The 20093-nt window shown below is 41.4% G+C and overlaps 1 protein-coding gene across 1 annotated transcript in view; it reads left to right on the forward strand.

The window, feature by feature from the left end:
* Positions 1-20093, forward strand: part of GLI3 (GLI family zinc finger 3) — a 206734-nt gene that overhangs the window by 178758 nt on the left and 7883 nt on the right. Inside the window, exons 11-14 of the mRNA XM_058032310.1 lie at positions 12381-12530; positions 13120-13284; positions 16042-16332; positions 19553-19880. Of these exons, the coding sequence (XP_057888293.1) occupies positions 12381-12530; positions 13120-13284; positions 16042-16332; positions 19553-19880 (934 nt within the window). The remainder of the gene's footprint in view (positions 1-12380; positions 12531-13119; positions 13285-16041; positions 16333-19552; positions 19881-20093) is intronic.

Genomic DNA, 20093 nt, shown 5'->3' on the forward strand with positions numbered 1-20093 from the left:
CAGTTTGTCTCTGCTAATATAAAATTGTATAAAGCTGCTGTAATATATGGTTACATTTTAATTCAAAGAGCCTGTTTATTCTAAACTAGCTCCAGTATATTTCCAAACACATGCACTGAAAGGCAGTGTAAATTTTAACAGATTTTTGTCATTAAAGCTTTACAATCTTTATAAAACAGCTCTGTCTTTATACGTTCATTTGGTGCACCAGTTGTTGGGATATTTTGCTGGGTACTTTCTTTCTTCCATTTTTTTTTCTTCTCTGGGCATCTTTACTCTTAAGCTTTTATTTCTTGGCTCCACTACTCTGATCTGTGCTGTGGAATGTAAAGATTAGGAACCTCTTCCAATTTTATTTTCTTGTGAACATGGCCTGTGTTAAAGGAGAATATTATTACTTTTAGCATGGTTTGAACCCACAGCTCAATAACTAACTATAGGAGTTGCTAAAGCCCCACTCCTGCAGAGAGCTCAGTGTGTTGGACCCAGTTGAATTTAATGGGCTCCAGGCTGCCATAAGAGCTCATGTCAGCAGAGCAGCTCACTGAACCAGGATCTGTGCAGCTTGGCCAGGAGCAGTGGCTGGAATTTATCAAAGCCAAACAATATGGGGGGAGAATAGTTAATTTCAGGTTTAATATATACAGCAGGTCTGATTTCCATTGAAGTCAGATGAGTTATGGTGGCAGGAAGGAGGCCTATAGTTTTTTGTCGTCTGCAGAAATGTGGGAAAACATCCAAAGTATTTAGTTCTGCTTCGTGTGTGCTGGTGTGCTTCTGTCAAAAGCAGGAACGGTATTTTCATTCTTCATACTATTTGCAAATAAGATGAAATACCTTATTGTAATGCATCTTTATGATTACTTCCTTCTCATGTGTGCTGGCAGGAGTCCTCTGTGGTCTGTCTTTGTCAGAGAGAAAAATCCAGAAATAGAATATATGCTTTTAAGTGTGTGATACTAACATCTGTAGCAGTGCTAAGTGTTGAGCTGTTCAAGTTTTTCAATTTTTTTTTAAGGCAAGTCCTGTATGTTTTTGTTAAAGATTGTACACAGCTGTACGTGAGTTCAGATTTGTAGAGAAGAGTAAGCTATTGCTCACCTTGGGTACTGCCTGTGAGGGAGATTTTTAACATGGTTTTCCTGAAATTCTCCAGCAGTTGCATGTCAAATCAATTTTTATCCTCAAATGCAAAGATCATGAAGCAGAAAATTTTGAAGTTGAGCCTCAGGTGGTTTTCTCTTCTTCCATATTCAGCCACTCCTAGAAGGTATCATTTTCTAGGCAGCATTCACTGGCAGTCTTAGAACCAGTGAAGCAGATGTTTGGGCAGTCATTCTTCCCTCTCCAATTGTAGGAAAACTTCTCCCTTGTTTGTGCACTACTGCTTTGGCTAATTGAGAGAGGAATGTCTGATGGATCTGAGGGGAATATGGAGTCTTGCAATGTGAATTTCCTCTCCTGTGAGCTTATGACTTGAACAGACATTGCACCTCCTTAAATCATGCTGTAGAGCTGCTTCCTGAAGGCCCTTCCTGCAGCTCAAGCTGTAGAATTCCTGCCTGTAGCCACCTCTCAGAAAGCCTTTGGAGAGAGCTTGGATGCATGTGTGATGGAGAAGAATGAGAGGAAAGCAGGCAGAGCAGGCTGAAGATCATCAGTGCAGGGCTAGGGTATAAGATTTGGGAGAAGACCACCTTCATTTGCTCTTACACCGTTAACATCAACATCACAGTTTCATTATATAGTCAGCAGTGGGTCTTAAACCTTTCAGCACATGGCCTTTGTCAAATTTCTTCTTCCATCCTGGTCTTTCAAACCAAGCTTGAATTCTCTATCACTGGTACACACTTTACCTGTCTTTTTTATCCCTGTGCTTTTCTCCTTGGTAGTGTGTTTTGGGGCTCTTGTTACACTGCCAAATTACCCTATATTTTATCATATGACCTTTACATAGAAGGTGTAATATATAGGTGTAATTGGGAGACCTAAACGTGACGAGCATTAAAAAAACCATATATATATATATACACATATAAGATAATTTTTGTAAAAGTGAATTCTGTGCATTGCTGAAGTCTTGGTGAAACTCAAAGTTATAATGGAGTTCTTCCTGTGATGTTGCCTTTTAAAAAGGAAAAACTGTACAGCAAAAGGCTTTTGTGCAGTTAGCACAGCAGTTCAGATGCTCAGAGCAGCTCTCAGCCTGTGTGTTCCAACACACACAATCTACACCAGGAAAGATTCTGAAGCAGGTGGAAGTTGGAGGGGAGTTTGCCAGCACCCTTGCAGTGGTGTGGAGCATGTACCACCACCTGCAGAAGCTGTGCAGGCAGGGCAGCCAGGAGAGCTGGGAGGCACTGCAGACAGCAGGGCAGGTAGGAGAAAGTGCTGGGAGAAACACCAGGAGTGCTGAGCTTGAAGTTGGCCCCTTTTACTCTTCCAGGAGCACTGCAGGGGCACTTCTGCCCTTCAGACTCCTTCATCTCAGTGCTCCAAGAATTTGTCATCTTCGTGTAACCCTTTTGCATCTTTCCCTGCTTCAGCAGTTCTCAGGAGAGCAGGGCTCCTCCTTGGAGAGCAGAGATTTAACCAAAACACCCCTGTTTGAGAACAATTGACTTGAGCATTTGGCTTGTGGTTTCCACTATCAGTTCCTTCTGCAGCCTCCTCATGGAAATGCAATTAGCCTGTCCTGGGGCAAGTGGTTAAAGAGAGAAGTGGAGCCTTTTTGTTGAAGAAAAAAAGAATTAAATAGGGAAGCTGTGATACCTTGCTTGAACTAAGGCAAATGTGATACAAAGCATCAGTGCTGGAGGAGATGGTAAAACCCAGTTGTCATGACAGCATGCATTGAAAAATTACTTCTCTACAGCTGGAAAAAAAAAAGGAGTAAAGAAAGCTGGAATTCCTGTAGCATACCAGCTTCACCTATTAGTGCCCCAGCTAGAAATACAGGAATGCAGGTTCCAAGGAAAACAAGGCACTTGATTTTTGACTGAGTTATGGAAGAGAACATCAGAGAAGAAACACACCTGAGTCATTGAAACACCTTTCCTACCACTGTAAAACTGGAATGATTAATGTCCACAACAGCTATGCTGATGTCCTGGCAGAATCTCATTTCTTAGATGTTCAGGTTTAGCAAATAAAGATGTGATTTCTGCCCATTGCTTTACAGCTGCATGCTCTGACACAGGAAATCAAGGGAGAGCTGTAAAACATTGCCCTTGATAGGAGTGCATTTTGCTGCTAACAGACTTAACTGTGCTGCATATGTGAATATATGTTTATTAAATGAAACAAGAACAAGATGTGATCTTATTGGGAAAGAATCCCTGCAATATCCCAGAAGTTCCATTCACTCCATAGAATATACCAGAGTCTACCAAAAAGCTGTCCAAAACCTGGAAACAGATACAGGCTGAGGGGGTTGGTTCCCAGCCTGACAAGAAAGCTGTGTTTGCCCTGTTGGTATTCTGTCACATCCATACTGGATAACTGCTATATCAGAGATTAAAAGAAGGTCATGCTGTATTATGAACCACTGTCTTTATTTTTAGGATTAGATAACTTTTCTCTTTTTTTCCCCCCACTGATTCCCTTTATATCCTAAGGGCAGATCCTTTCTCTTGGGTCAGGAATGTAATAAGGCAGGTTTTCCTCTCTCCAGGATATTGTGTCTGTCTCACTGTGTTTAAATTGCCACAGAAAGCTCTTCTGAGCAAAATACAGTATTTTCTTTGTACAAGAGCCAATGATTGACGTATCCATGGGGACTTCTCTGTCTTTAGCATTTAAACATACAAGTTGGATATGTTTAACCTATTGATAGGCAACGAAGACAACTACAGGATTTACTGCAAGAGAACAAAAGGAGAAGCAGAAAGAAAATACCTTTTTTTTTCTTTAACTGGGGGGTTTAGAAATTTTATTGCTGTTGTTAGGACAGAGAGATAAAAAAAAATAATCAGACCTATATTTTCAGCTGAAGGAGGGAGGTGAAAAGCAAACAGTCCTGGTGAGCTGTGTCCTTTGAATTAGCATATTCCTGTTTATTAGTAATACAATTTCACATTTAGAGAACAAGACTTACCCAGTCCCATATGTAAAAAGTAATTTGATTCACCATGGCTTGCTTAGACATCGTTTGAGGCAAAAGGATGATTCCTGCTCAGGAGTACAGTGAACTCCACAAAATGCAAAAGTTCATTATTAGTTTGATTGCTCTTGGCCTTTGCGCACTCCTTGCTTCTGAACTTGTATGCCCCATGAAACAGCGACAGTCTCTGCCCATGTGTTACACTGAATCCCAGATCTTTACTGAATTTTTACATATGACTGTAAACCCAGTCTTCTCCCAGTGGCAGCTGTGCTGGTCCAAGAAAGCTGTTGACCCCAGTTGTTTGTTGCAACATCTCTGAGCTTCCCTTCAGTCTTTTCACCATTTATTTGGGAATACTCCCTCAGACACTGGAGCTCTCCTTTCTTACTGTTTCCATCCTCTCTTCCAGCCATTGGTTTCCATGCTGCCCTTCTCCTGTGCCTGTCATCCCTGTCCTTCTACATACACAGGTTATCTCAATTTATAAATCATCATAATTTTTCAGTTGACTTAGGACTTCTAATTTTGATTCCTCCCTTTCTTCATTGAATGCTGTCAGTTCTCAAGGGACAGAAATGGGTATCCAGAACCGCACAGTAATAAATGAGCTTCAAGCATGAATTCAGCTGGAGTGCTGACTGGAGTCCCTTTTTTTGTTCTTATAATTAAGTATTAACAATCATGGACACAGAGTTCAAATGTTGTTTGTAAAATAGGTAAGTTACATTTTCCACATGCTTCACTCCTTTTTGAACTAGCCAGTTTTTTGACTGAAACTAACTTTATGTAGTAAATATTTTTTTCTTAATGAGTAGAACATTTTTAGTCACACTGGAGTTACAAATATTTGCAGTATATATATTTAATTTTGCAATGCTTTTATCTTGGTCTTGGCTGGGATAGAGTTAATTTTCTCCCTAATAGCTAGTACATTCCATATTTTGGATTCAGTATGAGAGTAAGATTGATAACATACAGATGTTTTAGTTGTTGCTGAGCAGTGCTTCTATAAACCAAGGACTTTTCAGTTTCCCATGCTCTGCCAGGGAACAGGTGCACAAGAAGCTGAGAGCATATACAGCTGGGAACAGCTGACCCAGACTGACCAAAGGGATATTCCATAACACAGAACATTATAGGATAGGATATAAACCAGGGGAAGTTGGCTGGGATAACCAATTGCTGCTCAGGGTGTGCTGGGCATCAGTGAGCAGGTGGTGACCCAGGGTATTGTGCATTGCTTTTTTCTATTGGCTGTTATTCATGTCCCTGTTCTTATCTCCCTTTATATCATTGTCATTATTAGTGCTATTATAGTTTTATTTTGGATTTTAAGCCATTCTTCTCTCATCCCATGCATTTTACCATTTTCCAATTCACCCCATCCTTGCTGGCAGGGGCTGGTGGGAGTGAACCTGGAAGGTAGTTGTTGGCTAGTGTTAAACCCCTACAACCATTAAAAAAAGCCACAGTCCTCTCACATGTAACCCAAAAATATCTGATTATGAAATGTGGCATACCACTACTCTTCATTTAAGTTTGCAATCATGATCATATCTATGGGAAGCAAGGAGCTTCATTTGTTAATAGTGGAAAATGTTGAAAATTAAGTATAGAGATTGAGTGACAAGATCAAATACTGAGGTGAGGAGTGCAGTGCACAGGCTATTAAGTGTGTTCATTATACACTGAGGAAATTGCTGTGCAGTGCTTTTAAGATCCAGATGATCTTAACTGTGTGTATTCCATTTTAGTAAAGGTGTCAAGACTGTGGAGGCACTGAACTGTTTGGGCCAGATCAGCAAATTGTATAAATTGTCATGTTGCTAATCAGCATTAGCAGAGATCTGTCACAACAGCATTTCTTAAATCTTCCATAAAGTATGAAAGACAGCATCAGGAACTGTAATAGAATAACAATAAGTGCATCCAAAGGAAAGGAAGCAGGATTGGAGATAGCTGACTGAGCTTCTCCACAGGCATGTGCCTATTTGGAAGTGCAGAATTCTTCATCTATAGCCATAGCTTCCACTTGGCTTTAGGAACTGCAACCAGCTTAAGTGTTTATGCCACCATAAGGACTTAAAGCAGCTTAAGTGCTTCCTCCATCTCTGGAACTAAAAATGGCTTAAGTACTTATGCCACCCTAAGGACACGGGGTCAAAAGTATATTCTCAGCTTGAGCAGCAAGAAGCAGACATTGGTCTCTTGAAGCTGTTTGGCCTGGTTGTGCCTGCAAAATCTTTAGTAGGAAAAGGACAGACAGGATCTATACCTATTTTCCATCAGATAAGAGGAAATTAAAATGCATGCATTGTTTTAACAGAGAATCACAGAGGTTAAAGAGAAACTCAATTGCAGTGATTGGAATGTGTCCGAGAAGTCTGCTGAGGATTTCACTCCATGGAAATGCATTTTTTTCCTCCTCACAAGGAGATTTCTATTGTCACAGGAGATTTCCTGGCTCACCAGGACCTCCTTTCTATCCTGACTTTTTTACAATGCCTTTGTCTGTTCATCTTGCTGTGGATCATGGAGGCAACCTTTATCAAGATGTTAATGAGATGGTAGGGAGGCCAGTCTGATGTCATCTCTAAGTTGCCTGACTACCTAAAATGGTAACCAGGAGCAGCGATGAGTCGCATATTGCATCCCTGGGGAGCAGGCAAGACTGGGGACTTGCTGAAGTGGTGCCCTGTCACTGTTCTGAACACTGACATTCTTTTTTGCAGTCACTCAGCTATCTCAGGAAGCTGTGTAGGTCAAGAACCTCAGAAGTATGCACACCACTCATGAACAAGTGACTACTTTCAGTGGGAATCAGAGACCTAAAAACTTCTATGAATGTGGCCTTTAGCTTTCCTGGGCCTTAAGTCTCTGCCTCATCTGTGGCCATAGTAGAAGATATTTTTGCTGAGGTTTGTTGTTAGGAGAGGTACATTCACAAGCTGTGAGGTACTCAGAGGTTTTGGTAATAGTCTCCAGTCTAAAGTGAATGTGAGGTCTGTACTTGCACCTAAGTGGTGACAGGGAAGTTTGAATTCTGTTGCACCGCCTTTGGTGAGCCCTGGTGTACTTTACATGATTCTGGTCAAGAAGGTGGAAGTTGTACTAGAGCCAGGTGAAGAGGCTGAGGGAGCAACTGATGGACTAATACAGTCCTCAAAGTGGCAATGGGGAATCTGGGAACAAAATGACAAATGGGACTCAGAATTCCCCGCCTCAAGCCAAAGCAGGTTAAGGGGGGAATGAGGGCTTGGTCATTGAAGAGAAGACCAGAAGGAACTAGTTTATTTAATCCAGCAAATGAAGACAGAGAGGGGAGTGCTGTCTGCCAGTTAGTTAGGGTGGGGAAGGGAATGAACTAAACACTGCAGGGAAGCAGAGCTGTTTAAGCTAAAGAATAGTGTTGGCACGAGAACAAATGAATATAAATTGGCTGTGAATAAATCGAAGCTAGAAATTAGTTGCTAACCAGCAGAAGAGTGACTTCCTAGAAGCGCCTTCCACTGGGACCAGAGGGAGCTGATCACCAAGGTACTTAGAAGCTGAAGCTCTGTTTGTGACCAGGATTATGTGCAGTGGGACTTGCCATAGCGAAGGGGTGGGCCTGATGACCAGGAACCTGTTTCGAACTGTATGTGGGCTTAAGGATAAATCTACATTCCATATGCAAAACACAGAAATAAAAGTGTTCCCTGCAGGCCTTGCAGGTCAGGGACAGCTAATCCCCTTCCAAACCAGCTTCAGAGCTTTCCAGACTGGTACTGCCAGACACAGCCTCTGCCCCATGTCCTCTGTGGGCTCCACAGCCCTCTTGTGCAGCTGCAGGACAAGCTGTGTTTAGTACTGCGATGCCTCTTCACCTTTCACTCTTTGTCCCCTATGCATCAAATGCAGCAGCTCTGCTGGTTTGAGGGACTTGTTGTGGCAGTACAGTACAGGGGGAGATTTGTGCTAGAAGATGGGTTAAATGCTGCCTCTGCTTAATGTCAGTGGTGAGATCTAGTGAGAAGTTACTTAGCACCTCCTTTTTAGTTTTTTAAAATACAGGGAAAGAACTGCGAGAAAAGTCTGAAATTGTCTTTGTATAACTGAAATTAAACCTAATTTTGGCAATGGGGTTATGCCTTTCACTCGGCCACTAACTTACCACATTATACCAATACAGCATGGTCTCTTCCCAGTTTCCTCCTACACTCTAGAGTAGCAAGTCTAGGTTAGAAAACAGAAATGTGAGATTCTCCCAGAATATTCGCTCTTGCCACCAAATAGAACTTTGCTTTCAGATGCAATCTCAGTTGCAGTGGCATTCTTTTTCTGATGTTCCTAAGTTTTTCCACTGGTATGGAGAAGCTTTTCCTCCTGCTGTTTGACTGCTGTGAGAGCACATTTGGCCTTTGTTTATGTATTGAATAGCTTGGGGTACCATGCAGGCAGCTAGGACGTGTGCAGATTCTCCTTTCTTCTAAAAACCCTCTTGGAGGAGGGAAATGGAACACCAAGGTTATTGCAGATCCTACCTCCAGTGTCACCTCATCTGCTACAATATTGAGTAACAGATACAAGTTGGTGTGGATTATATGAGAACATGCATGAATTAAGGCGTTCCCTTTTCAGTAGTATTTCTTACCATGCAAGCATTTATGCTTCCAGGATACTGTGGATTGAATTTCCCATTACCTCTGGTTTTTGAGATTGGCCAGTAGAGGTGACAGGCAAACTTCAGCCTTGATTTTAGTTAATCTGGTGGGGGTTTATGCTCTGGAATTGAAATCCATCTCAGAGCTTCCTCCTTCAAAGGCAGGTCATTCTGAGACCAAAATCACTATTTAGGTCAGCTCCCTCTGTTCATTTTAGGGTATTTTGGAACTGGATGATAATAACAACATTTTTGAAAGAATAGAAAATGAGCCAGGACAAACAGAGGTTTGGTAATAAGCATTGAAGTAGCATGAAAGTGACTGGTATTCTGCAAATGACCCCTGTTCAGCAGCTTTTTGGAGCTGTGTGCAACGGGAGATAGCTTGTAGAATTCCAGCTTTTAATGGGGGCTTTTTTTTTCAGGTCAGAAATTCTTAATAATACAGAGCTGATGCTTCAGAGCCTTATGCTAGCAAACCTGACACTAGGGAGTAATATCATTGGCTTTCATGCGCCTATTTACTGTAATAAGGATTACGGACATAAGTAAAACTTGCAGGTTTGGGCCCACAAAATTAAAAGAAAAGCCTTTTCACACCCTGAAACTGCATCAAAATTCAATTTCACCAGGAAAAAAAATTCCTTCTGATCTATTCCCTGGAATGTGACATTTCATGGGTGTAATAAGGTTACAAACAGATTATAAATTGAAACCCTATAATTCCTTATTGTACTGTACCAAAGCTTCTGCTTTGCATAATACTCTTATTCCTGACTGTTCTTTGTTTTACAAGCTCAAAACTGCTCATTTCCTCTCATAATAGAGACCAGGGAGCCAAAAACACCGTGTAAAATCCAAAGGTAATTATCTGAGTCAAAGAAACTGAATGCCAGAGTTCACAAACTTCTGAACTTTTCTAAATGATGTTGTTTGCATAGTGAGACCTCCCTCCTCTTTAAACATGTCACAAAAATTACACATTCTTTCTGCCAAATGATAATGGTAAAAAAATCCCAGTGTAGATTTAGTTCATGGTTTGCATTTGTGTAATTCTACTTGGTATGTCCATAGCAGACGACTGATGAGTTTTCCCATCATAACTTGAGCAAGTGAGGGTGTTTGAATCTCAGGATGACAAACACTCTGAATCTCCTTACCTGAGAGCACTGCTGGTGCTGATTTGCTAGCAAGTGTCTTCCTCCAGACCAGCCTTTTGAGTATTTGAACATATTTGTAGGTCTGCTAAAATATGATCCCTGTGCAATAAGCAATTAAGCAGCTCACCTGTGAACCAAATAAATTACTCAGATTAGCAGATCACAGGCTCATTTATTGCAGGCTTTCCCTAAAGGTGAGGATCCTCAGAGGTATTGAATGAGAATGAGCTGGATTTGCAGGTGAGCTCTCAGGGGCCACTTGCAGCATCAGGGCAATGAGGGAAAACAGCACCAAGAGGGGTTTGATTGTAGGAAGATCAGAGAGTCTGGGAAAGGATTGATAGGAGAGCAGGGCAAATGTGTATGGAGGGCCACAGTTGTGAGAGACCAGAGGATGATCACAAGACATTTGACAGGTAAGCCAGCGATGGAGAGAGGCAAATGATCATCACCACTCTGGGCAAGCTTTGTCAGCTGCTGCAGCGAGCCTGGGCTGGGGAGGGGATGAGGAAACGACTTTTAGGCCCATGAGAAAGGTCAGTTTTAGAGGATTCTCATGCTGCTAAAGGTTAGAGGTCTAGAGCACAGGGAGCAAGCTGGTTTTCAGGGACAAAGAGAAAAAACTGTCCTATGGAGACATTCTCTGAAAGAGCCTCCATGGTGCGTGAGTGTCCACACAGCAGGAGGTAAAAGGAGGTGCTGTGGTGATGTGATTGATCCAGCCTTGAGGTTTTTGTATCAAATGGAAAGCCTGTGTCACACACTCAAGTCTCATTCCCCTCGTGGCTGTGTAGGTTTAACCACATAACACACCAGTCTGTAATGTTTACAGAGAGATTTGGCCATGAATTATTTGAACGCATTTAATTTTGTCCCTTTACTTCTTTCTCTTTCAAGAAATAGCACACATTGCCCTCACTGAATTCTTTTGATGCCATTTCACAGCTCAGGGCATGTGTATGCTTCTGGCACAGGTGTGTGCACTGTGAACACAGATCTGCACTAGGAACATTCACTCTTGCAGATTACAAGTTGTATGTTGCCCAGCACCTCTGCTCTGTTCATGCATGCTGAGCCCCATAACAACTTTTAAGAAATGGCAATAAAGTTTCAGAAAAAAAGCTGTCATCTTTTATAGGCAATGGATGTCTGTTGCCTATAGCAATAGTGCATAATTTTGAACATAACGTGATTTTTTTTTTCTGACTGATTCCAAGACTTTAGAAAAGATTGGGATTATCTTCTTTGTGTTTCAGTATGAGCTCCTGAGTTTCTATATGGCTGGCATTTAATTTATGCCCATTATGGAACAGATACAAATTTCATCCCTGTGCTGTGATCAAATAAAAACTGGAAAGAGTTTTTGGTGGTACCTTAGTGGGAATAATGTCATTCGCTGCATAATGCAGCCATCTAGTGGCACAATGACAGAAGTTCGGCAGTGTGGGATGATTTCTCCAAGAGAGTCTGGGAGGATGAGTCGGGTGGCTCCTAGTGGAAAAAGACTCTGAAAGTCCAGGTGTAGTTTTTTTTTTTTTTTTTTTTCTTTTGTTTTCTAAAGCTTTGCAAAAAAATTCAAACAGTTAAAATTTTTTTAAAAATCAAACCGGTTTTGAGGTTGTCCCTGTTTCACTTGCCTGTCTCCACTCAAACACAGAGAGAATTAAATCAATTTTTAAATGCTTTTCTGGACTAGATCTTAGTGAAAGAAACAGAGGAAGCTAATTTTGTGGAAGAGTACAAGGTACACAGCTCTGTCCTGCTTGTGGGTGCACTCATGTGGATGACACTGACCACAGAAGGGCATGCCTGTGAGTCAGCAGGGCTGGGGCAGCTGTCACTCCCACACACATTCAGACAGAGCCAGACTAAGCAATGGCAAAAACTGGCTTGATGTATGCTGCTGTACTCAGAGTTCATATTCACAGTGTATAGGGGTTTATTTCTTCACCATGACCTCTGCATTTACTGAACCAAATACATTTACTGAGGAAAATATGGGTAACAGGGAGTGAGTTAAAATTTGGGGTGGAAACTTGGTTTAGCAGTTCTGTTGATTTTTCAAGTTGGAGGATATGTTTCTAAAGGCCTGATTTTGTAAACCTTGTTTGTGTTGAGCAGCACTTAAGTAATGTTTCCCTGCTCTTTAAAAGCAGTACCCAATGTGAATCACACAAGTGGAGCTGTGCATGACATTATCCAGGATCCATTTATCAGCTTGTATCCCTTAGGCATGATCCAAAGCCCTTTGATCTCAGTAGAAAAAAAAAATCATTTGCCTTAGTGGACTTCCAGTAGGATCTATAACCTGAACCCTGTGGTCACTTGGAAGTGCAGATGATCTTATTCTTTTGGTACTGCAAGGACCTGGTTCACACCTGAATCTCTGGTGCTCTTCCAATGCAAAATTACAGTAAGGCTGCAGCTGATGTTGTATTTCTGTTAAGCTGTGACCTCTTTTCTGCCTGAACAGCACATCAACAATGACCACATACATGGTGAGAAGAAAGAGTTTGTGTGCCGATGGCTGGACTGTTCCCGGGAGCAGAAACCTTTCAAAGCCCAATATATGCTGGTGGTCCACATGAGGAGACATACAGGGGAAAAGCCACACAAATGCACTGTAAGTAAAGGAGCCTGAGCTCCACGTTTGTACTGGGAAACTGGGGCTGTGCAGAGAACAAACAGAGCAGGACAAGTGCTGCATTCCCTGAGCTCATCTGTCAGACTCTTGTGGAGAAGAGACTGCCATGTCTACTTTGTTATCCAGCACAACCAGATGACAAAAGCTTTAGGAGAGGGGATTCCCTGGATGATTTGGCCCACTTCCTCAAGTGTAAAGTGCAAAGAAGCCCCAAAAGGCATTATTAAACATGGCTCAGTTTGCTTAATTATTTAAAGGCACTTTCTCTTACAGAGCTTGGTATTACTGCTGGCCACCAGCTCCTGATGGCTTTGCAATGGATTTCAGCCTTAGTCAAAGTACACAAATACTGTGCTCTCCTGTAAGAGAAGATTTACATAATGCTGAAAGCATTTTTACTTGAGCTGTGGCAGAGTTTGCTTGGATAAAATTAAAACTCTCCAAATCAAAACTACATGGGACAAAGTTATGAAGGCCTGGAAAATTTCTAAACTTTTACAAGTCCACTTTTGCTGTTTCCTGCAAGTCCAAAGATTCAAGCTAAACCAGATTTATGTCTTGTCTGCAGTTTGAAGGTTGTACAAAGGCCTACTCCAGACTAGAAAACTTGAAAACGCACTTGAGATCTCACACTGGAGAGAAACCATATGTGTGCGAACATGAAGGCTGCAACAAAGCTTTCTCCAATGCATCTGACAGGGCCAAGCACCAAAACAGGACTCATTCCAATGAGGTAAGTAAGCACAGCTTCAAAAGATTAATTACAATTCATTGTTGAACAGACAGTGTGGTCATAGCAATCCCCATTACAGAGGACAGGTACAGCAACCCTCAGCAACCTGAAAGGAATGTAATGCCTCTTAGCAGCACAGTATGTCATACAGACCTGGTATTTTTTTACATGTAGGAGAGTTTTGAATGAGGGAGTTTAATGAAAACACATGCATTAACCAGGGACAGATCCTGTTTTCCTTGTAAAGCTGGGATCATTTTTCCCTCTGGAGCTGTAAGGGCTCATTGGGTGCCTGGACCCATCCGCATGTCTGTGTTGGCACTGGGCATCTGCTGGGATGCAGCTTCCCCAGCATACTTTGGGGTGCTGCAGACAGCCACAGTGTCCACATTTGAAATCATGGGTTGCCATTTAAGTTCTGAGTTATGCCTTTTCCTTCTTCTCTGGCCTCTTTCACTCTTTCTTTTCCTCCTGAACAGACCTCATGGACTGCAGAGGAAATGCAACCTTTCTCAAGGAAACCAGCTGTGGCAGTCACAGCTGTTTCCAAACTCTCAGTGTAACATCTCATTATTACTGTTTACTGTTACTGCTGCCTCCTTTTTCAGGAATCACACCATCTTCTTGCATTGTCCATGTTTTATTGCCCCATTTCAAGTTGCACAGAGAGTCGCATCATCTCAATCTCACATCAGAGTCCACTCTCCTCCTTGACATGTCCCTATACTCCTTCACCTCTAGCCTAAACCTGGGAGTACTGGAAGGGCAGGACATACCATAGCAGCTATATCTATTTCCACACAGCTTGTATCTTTCTCTAGCTGGCTGTCAGGTCTGCACACAGGCAGATCTCCAGGGAGCCTTCATCCTCTTCCAGTGCCTGCCCTGCAGCATCTCTTCAGTCACAAAGGAAGCAGAGGGCATTGCACATCTCTGAGTTTCCTCATCCCTGCCGTGTGTGTTTTCAGCAGCCCAACTAATAATGGCACTGAAGCCCTGCAGTGATTTCGTGAATGGTCAAGGTAGAAGGAAGTTCACCAAGTCTTGCCAATAGCTGCCTGAGTTTTCTTTTTTCATTCACTGTCTGAACCAACGCGTGGGCTGCCTTGATGAGTTAGACCTTCTCACACTTAGTGGTGTGACCTGTCCTTGTGTTAATTTTGTGTCTAACAGTAAGCCAGCCAAATTTTATGCTGCACATGATTTCTCATAGGTGCAGCCACAGGGGCAAATTGAACATTTCCTTCATCATTACTTCACACTAAAACAGTCTAATCTTTTAAGGCAACATATACTGATGGAATGATATGAACACAGTGAAAAGCACAGACCAAATTCAGCATTTGCTTGTCGTGCCATTTTAGCTTTAAGTAGGTAACCTACACAGAGCTTTAAAAGCAGCTGACATATCTTGATAATGATGTGCCTTACTCATGCAGAGGAGGGCTAAATGACTTGTACTTCTATAGCAACCTGAGAAAACCTGCCTTAGTAGCTCAGCATCATCTCTAAATTGCTCATTTTTGCTCCTATTCAAGTAACTGGGAGGGATTTTTCCACTGATGTCAGTGGAAGCAGTCTCAGGCCTTAGACAGCTATGACGAAGCTATATTTGTCAAAGGCTCCACAGTGTGTGTAAGCAGAGTGAGAATCCCTCTGAGAAAGTCTGCATCAGGGTCTCTTTCTATTTTTTGAAGGTTAGTATAAGAAAACCCTTTAAAACAGTAGTTTCTTGGAAGCAATTCAGTAATGAAAGTGAGTGAACAATACTTTGCTTCCCAAGGCAATTAAAGGATTTAGGAAGTGCTCAGCTCTTCTTTCTAATCTCCTCATAATACAAGAAAAAAGGCTTTGTTAATTTATAAGACAGTAAATTTACTTTATTCTACATTGCTTAGTGAACTATAGAAATCCACAGATAAAGAAAGTGGTTTGTAAAAAATGAGTGATGAGTTATGCTAGTAGCAGTAATTATAGTACTAGTGCATATATTGCTGCAACGTGAAAATGTTCATGGCACTGTATTTTGTGCTTTGACATCGTACTGGTGATCTGAAGGAGCCAGAAAAAAAATGCTTCCTCACTTTATTCTGCCTGAACAAATGGCCCAGCATCTTTTGAAGGGGGGTGTTTCTCTCAGTGTCTAGTAGTAGGTACTAGGCGTACTGGGAATGCTGTCAAACTGCTGAGGGCAAGGGACAGGGCTGAAAATCAAAGCAGTCTTCATAAATTGGCATAGCTGAGTTACCTTCTGCTAAGGTAATTGAAAGCTGTGCCAGTTGGTACCCATGAGGGACTCTGCCCTCAATCAAGTGTGCCGCACTAAGTGCTACCTTCTGAGCCTAGGGGTGCTAATGGTTTTAACTAGGGGCAGTCACAATTTGATAGGACATGGGGTGATGGCTTTAAGCTGGAAGAGGGTCAATTTAGATTAGTTATAAGGAAGAAACTGGTTAGTGTGAGGGTAATGATGCACTGGTAGAGGTTTCCCAGAGAAGCTGTGGATGCCCCATCCCTGGAAATGTTCAAGGCCAGGTTTGAATGTGGCTTTGACCAAGGGTTCCCTGCCCATATTGGGATAATCTTTCAGGTCCCTTCCAACCCAAACTATTCTATGATTCATTTGTAGAAACCATAAATTAGGTAACAAATTCACTGTGAAAGCATATAACTGTGGTACCAGCTGTGCTCCAAGAGGTTCTTCAGGAGTCCCACATGGAATGAAACCTGATATGGGTGGGTTTTGTGTCTTGTCAGAAACCATATGTGTGCAAGATCCCGGGCTGCACGAAGCGCTACACAGACCCCAGCTCCCTGCGGAAGCACGTGAAGACTGTGCACGGCCCAGAGGCACACGTCACCAAGAAGCAGCGGGGAGACATCCACCCGAGGCCTCCGCCACCCAGGGACCCGGGCAGCCACTCTCAGACCCGGTCACCAGGCCATCAGACTCAGGGTGCAGTTGGTGAGCAGAAGGACCTCAGCAACACTACCTCAAAGCGGGAAGAATGCCTCCAAGTGAAAGCCGTCAAGTCAGAAAAACCAATGGTATGCAATACACCGTGCCACTCCCTTTGTCCTCTTCTTCCTGCAACCAGTTCATAACCCCTTTATGAAATGCTCAGGTCTGTAAACTCTAGCTCGCAAGGTTTGTTTTTTTTTGAGGTCTTCTGTGTTTACTTTGTAAAATGTTTTTAAAGCCTGAGAAGTAGCAAATAAAAAGATTACAAATAGTCTATGCAATATAGGATAAGTGCAGTGCTGGCAACTGCCACAATAATTGTTTCTCTTAAAAAGCTCCGTCTTCTGGAATAAGCGTAGTATGAGAAAATCAGAGTTTTCATTTAAAAAATAAAAAAGAAGAGTTCTTTCCACTCTTCTGTTTCCAGAAGAAAGATGGATCTGAATCTCTCAGACTGAAAGCCAAAATAAGAAAAAAACCGAACCAAACAACAAGTCCAAATGACTAAAATGATGATATTAATGATGATAATTTTTGGAGAACCTGGGAAAGCAATCAAATTTTAGGGTCTTGAGGCTTTTGGGTCATGGATCAAACTGAAGCAGGATGAATTCACTTTCTTAAACAGCAGATATGCATCTCTTAATAACATCTCTGTTGTGATGTGACCTCTTATGTTTATCTGATACTTACTCAAGTTAACTTAGTCCAAGTTTAACTAAATCAAGTTGAATTGACAGTCTGCAGGTCTTTTCTGTGGTTTACCTTAATGTATTGCGTTAAACTGTTAAAAGGATTGTATTCTATTTTTTGAGATGCTGTCTTAAATACACAAATTCTTTTATTTGCCTGAATTTCATATGCCATCTGCCCTCTTCACAAGGGTTAATTCAAAGGCAGCCACTCCATCCTCTTCCCCATCTGGGTCTATGATTCATTTGTATTCAGCCCTTGGGGATTACAAATATGAGCCCTCCAAATTCTGCTCATACTGTTAATCATGCTGCAATTCAAAGTGATTACTCACTGAAGTATGAGTTACTGCTATGTTGTGCCTAAGGCTTATGCTCAAACTGTTCAGTATTAATACTCAATTCAAAACCTTTTAAGGGCTCAGAGTAAACTCTTACTGGAGTCTAAAAGAAGGTCCTCTGCAATCTTTGATGATAACTACCTTATTTACAAAGGAGCAAAATCTCTTTTGCTTTGCTAGGTAAACATGTAGTGTTATTGAGGCAGGTTTAACACAGTTTTAACAGAAAAATTTGTGGAAGAGGGGTACTAATGCCTATGAATTACATAGTATTAAATATTTCTCACTGAAAATTATATTTTAAAAATAATTCTGTGTTTCTTGCTTTTCATTGCATGTATGAATTAAGGTATATTTTCTGGTTTTCAACTAATCCAATGTCTTTTCTGTCTAATGCTCTTAAATGTCTTATTCTAACTTCCTAAGGACAGTGGGTAATAAGGTGAGGGCATTTTAACTTTTCTGCTATTTTTCTTATTACAACATTATATATGTTTTTATTTTGGTCTTCTGCCTGTTGTTCAGTCATTCCTTTATTTAGTAATGTGCAATCCATCAAGCACATTCCCAGTTGTTATGTGTTGTGAACATTTTGCAACAGTTGACATGTGAAAAATCTGGCTTATATTGGTGAAATATCTTCAGAAATGTCTTTGTACTTTCCCCTCTAGATGAGACATCCATTTTTTTTCTGTATTCCACATCTAGAAATATATGTCCTGCATAATACAGTTCTTATTTCTGTACCCTACCTCACTATGATCTTGACATGTGCTACAAGAACAGGCTTCTGATCTCTTCTTCCATATGGCATAGAGCTATTGTCCAGAAGTACAAACTTTCTTCTGTATAATAACTGTTATTTCTATTCTTGTCACCAAATCTGCCATGGCCAGGATTTGGAAATGAGCTTGCTCAGTGTGGCCTCATAAATTCTAAGTATCATCATTCAAGTTAGAAATAATAAAATAGTTATTGAATCTCGAATTGACTCCTTAGGGGCATAGGAAACTACAGTAGTGCCATGAATCTGTGTCTTCATTCATTGATGTTTAAAGCGAGAGTCGTCTCTGGCACTTCAGAAATTCTAGACAGCATTTTTCAGTAAAATGTACATAAAGATCACAGAATGGCAGAAAAAAAAAAAAAAACAACCAAAAATAAAACCACATCAGAAACCCTTAAAGTTAAACACTTACATGAAACTGTTCTTGTGTGCAAAGTGATACTGCATGCCCCACTGATTTGTGATCACACTGATAGAACCTTACAGTGAGATATTAAGTCCAGAGACTTCTGTCTGTCGTCCTCTGTTTTGTCTGTCAGTTTGTTCATTTTCCCATTCTTTTAAAGAACTTTATAAAAAGTCTGAAAAGTAAATCAAGCCTGTGTTTCCACACAGCAAGAGTTCTGCTAGAGCAGCAGGGAACACTCCCTGTTAAGAAAGAAGATGTTATTGTGGCATGTTTATATCCCTGCAGATTAGCAGTCTGTATTGTCTACTTAAATTCTTGCACTTAAAATCTTAAATTCTGATGAAACAAAGGATTTGATTTACTAGATCATCACCTTCTTGATTCAGGGCAGAGGTGGTATAAGTTAGGTATAAGGGGCGGTATAAGTTAGACCTGAGTGCTCCCAGGGTCATAGGATGCTGATAATATGATGCAGTATTTTTTGCACTGATGCTTTGTCCTTGTTTTATTACATGCCAACATTTCAGGCCAACCACTGCTTGTAACAATGAGCCTTAAGCCTGGAAAATGCTTACATTCTTTAGCCACAAGTCTAATTAAAAAAACCCAAATTCCAATGTTGTTGGAGTCTTGTTTGTTTGTTTGTTTGTTTGTTTGCAAGCCTAGCAGTGTAAACTAATACTTTGTAACATGGCTGAATTCTGGTTTGGTTTTTTTGAGCTGCAGCTTCAGTTGGGAACAGCACATAAGCAATGTAGGGTATCCATCCGATATATGTGCTCACAAATGGCTTGAAGTGATAGAAGTAACTCTGGGAATAACTCAGATAAAAGTCTTATGGAGATACATTGTATACCATCAGCAACATGTGAAAGGCAGTTTTAGTCTTGTGTTTTACAATGCCCTTCACTGCAGTTGAAGCCAATATCTAGAAAGCCTCCTTAAGAACAATCACTCTTACCATTTAAGGCTGAACTTCTCTATACCTGTATCTTTGGCTCCACTTAGCACAGACGCTCTGTTTAACATTGTTTGCTTAATTCTCACACTCTTTTGTCTCTGACTTCCCTCCAACAGACATCTCAGCCAAGCCCTGGTGGTCAGTCTACATGCAGCAGCGAACAGTCCCCCATCAGCAACTATTCCAACAATGGGATCGAGCTTTCTCTGACCGGTGGTGGTAGTGTAGGAGACCTCAGTGTCATCGATGAAACCCCAATCATGGACTCTACCATTTCCACAGCCACCACAGCACTTGGCTTACAGGCCAGGAGGAACATGACAGGGACCAAATGGATGGAGCAAGTGAAATTAGAAAGGTTGAAACAAGTTAATGGAATGCTTCCAAGAGTGAACCCCGTTCCACCTTCCAAAGCCCCAACCTTGCCGCCTCTCATAGGAAATGGTGAGATACACATAAGAGGAGTGATAACGCTTTTTGTCCGTAATCTTGTTGCTTGCTAGCTCAATCTTGCAACTCTTGCAGGAGTTGCACAGCTCAGGAAACTCAGCAGCTGTGAAATGGTTTGTAAATTGATCACTTTCTGTTTATTCCCTCATTGCAAGTTCTTCTACCCACACCCTCTGAGATGTCTGATAGTCCTGTGTCATATAAGAA

This window comes from Melospiza georgiana, chromosome 1, assembly GCF_028018845.1.
Source record: "Melospiza georgiana isolate bMelGeo1 chromosome 1, bMelGeo1.pri, whole genome shotgun sequence".
In the NCBI taxonomy this organism is placed as follows: Eukaryota; Metazoa; Chordata; class Aves; order Passeriformes; family Passerellidae; genus Melospiza; species Melospiza georgiana.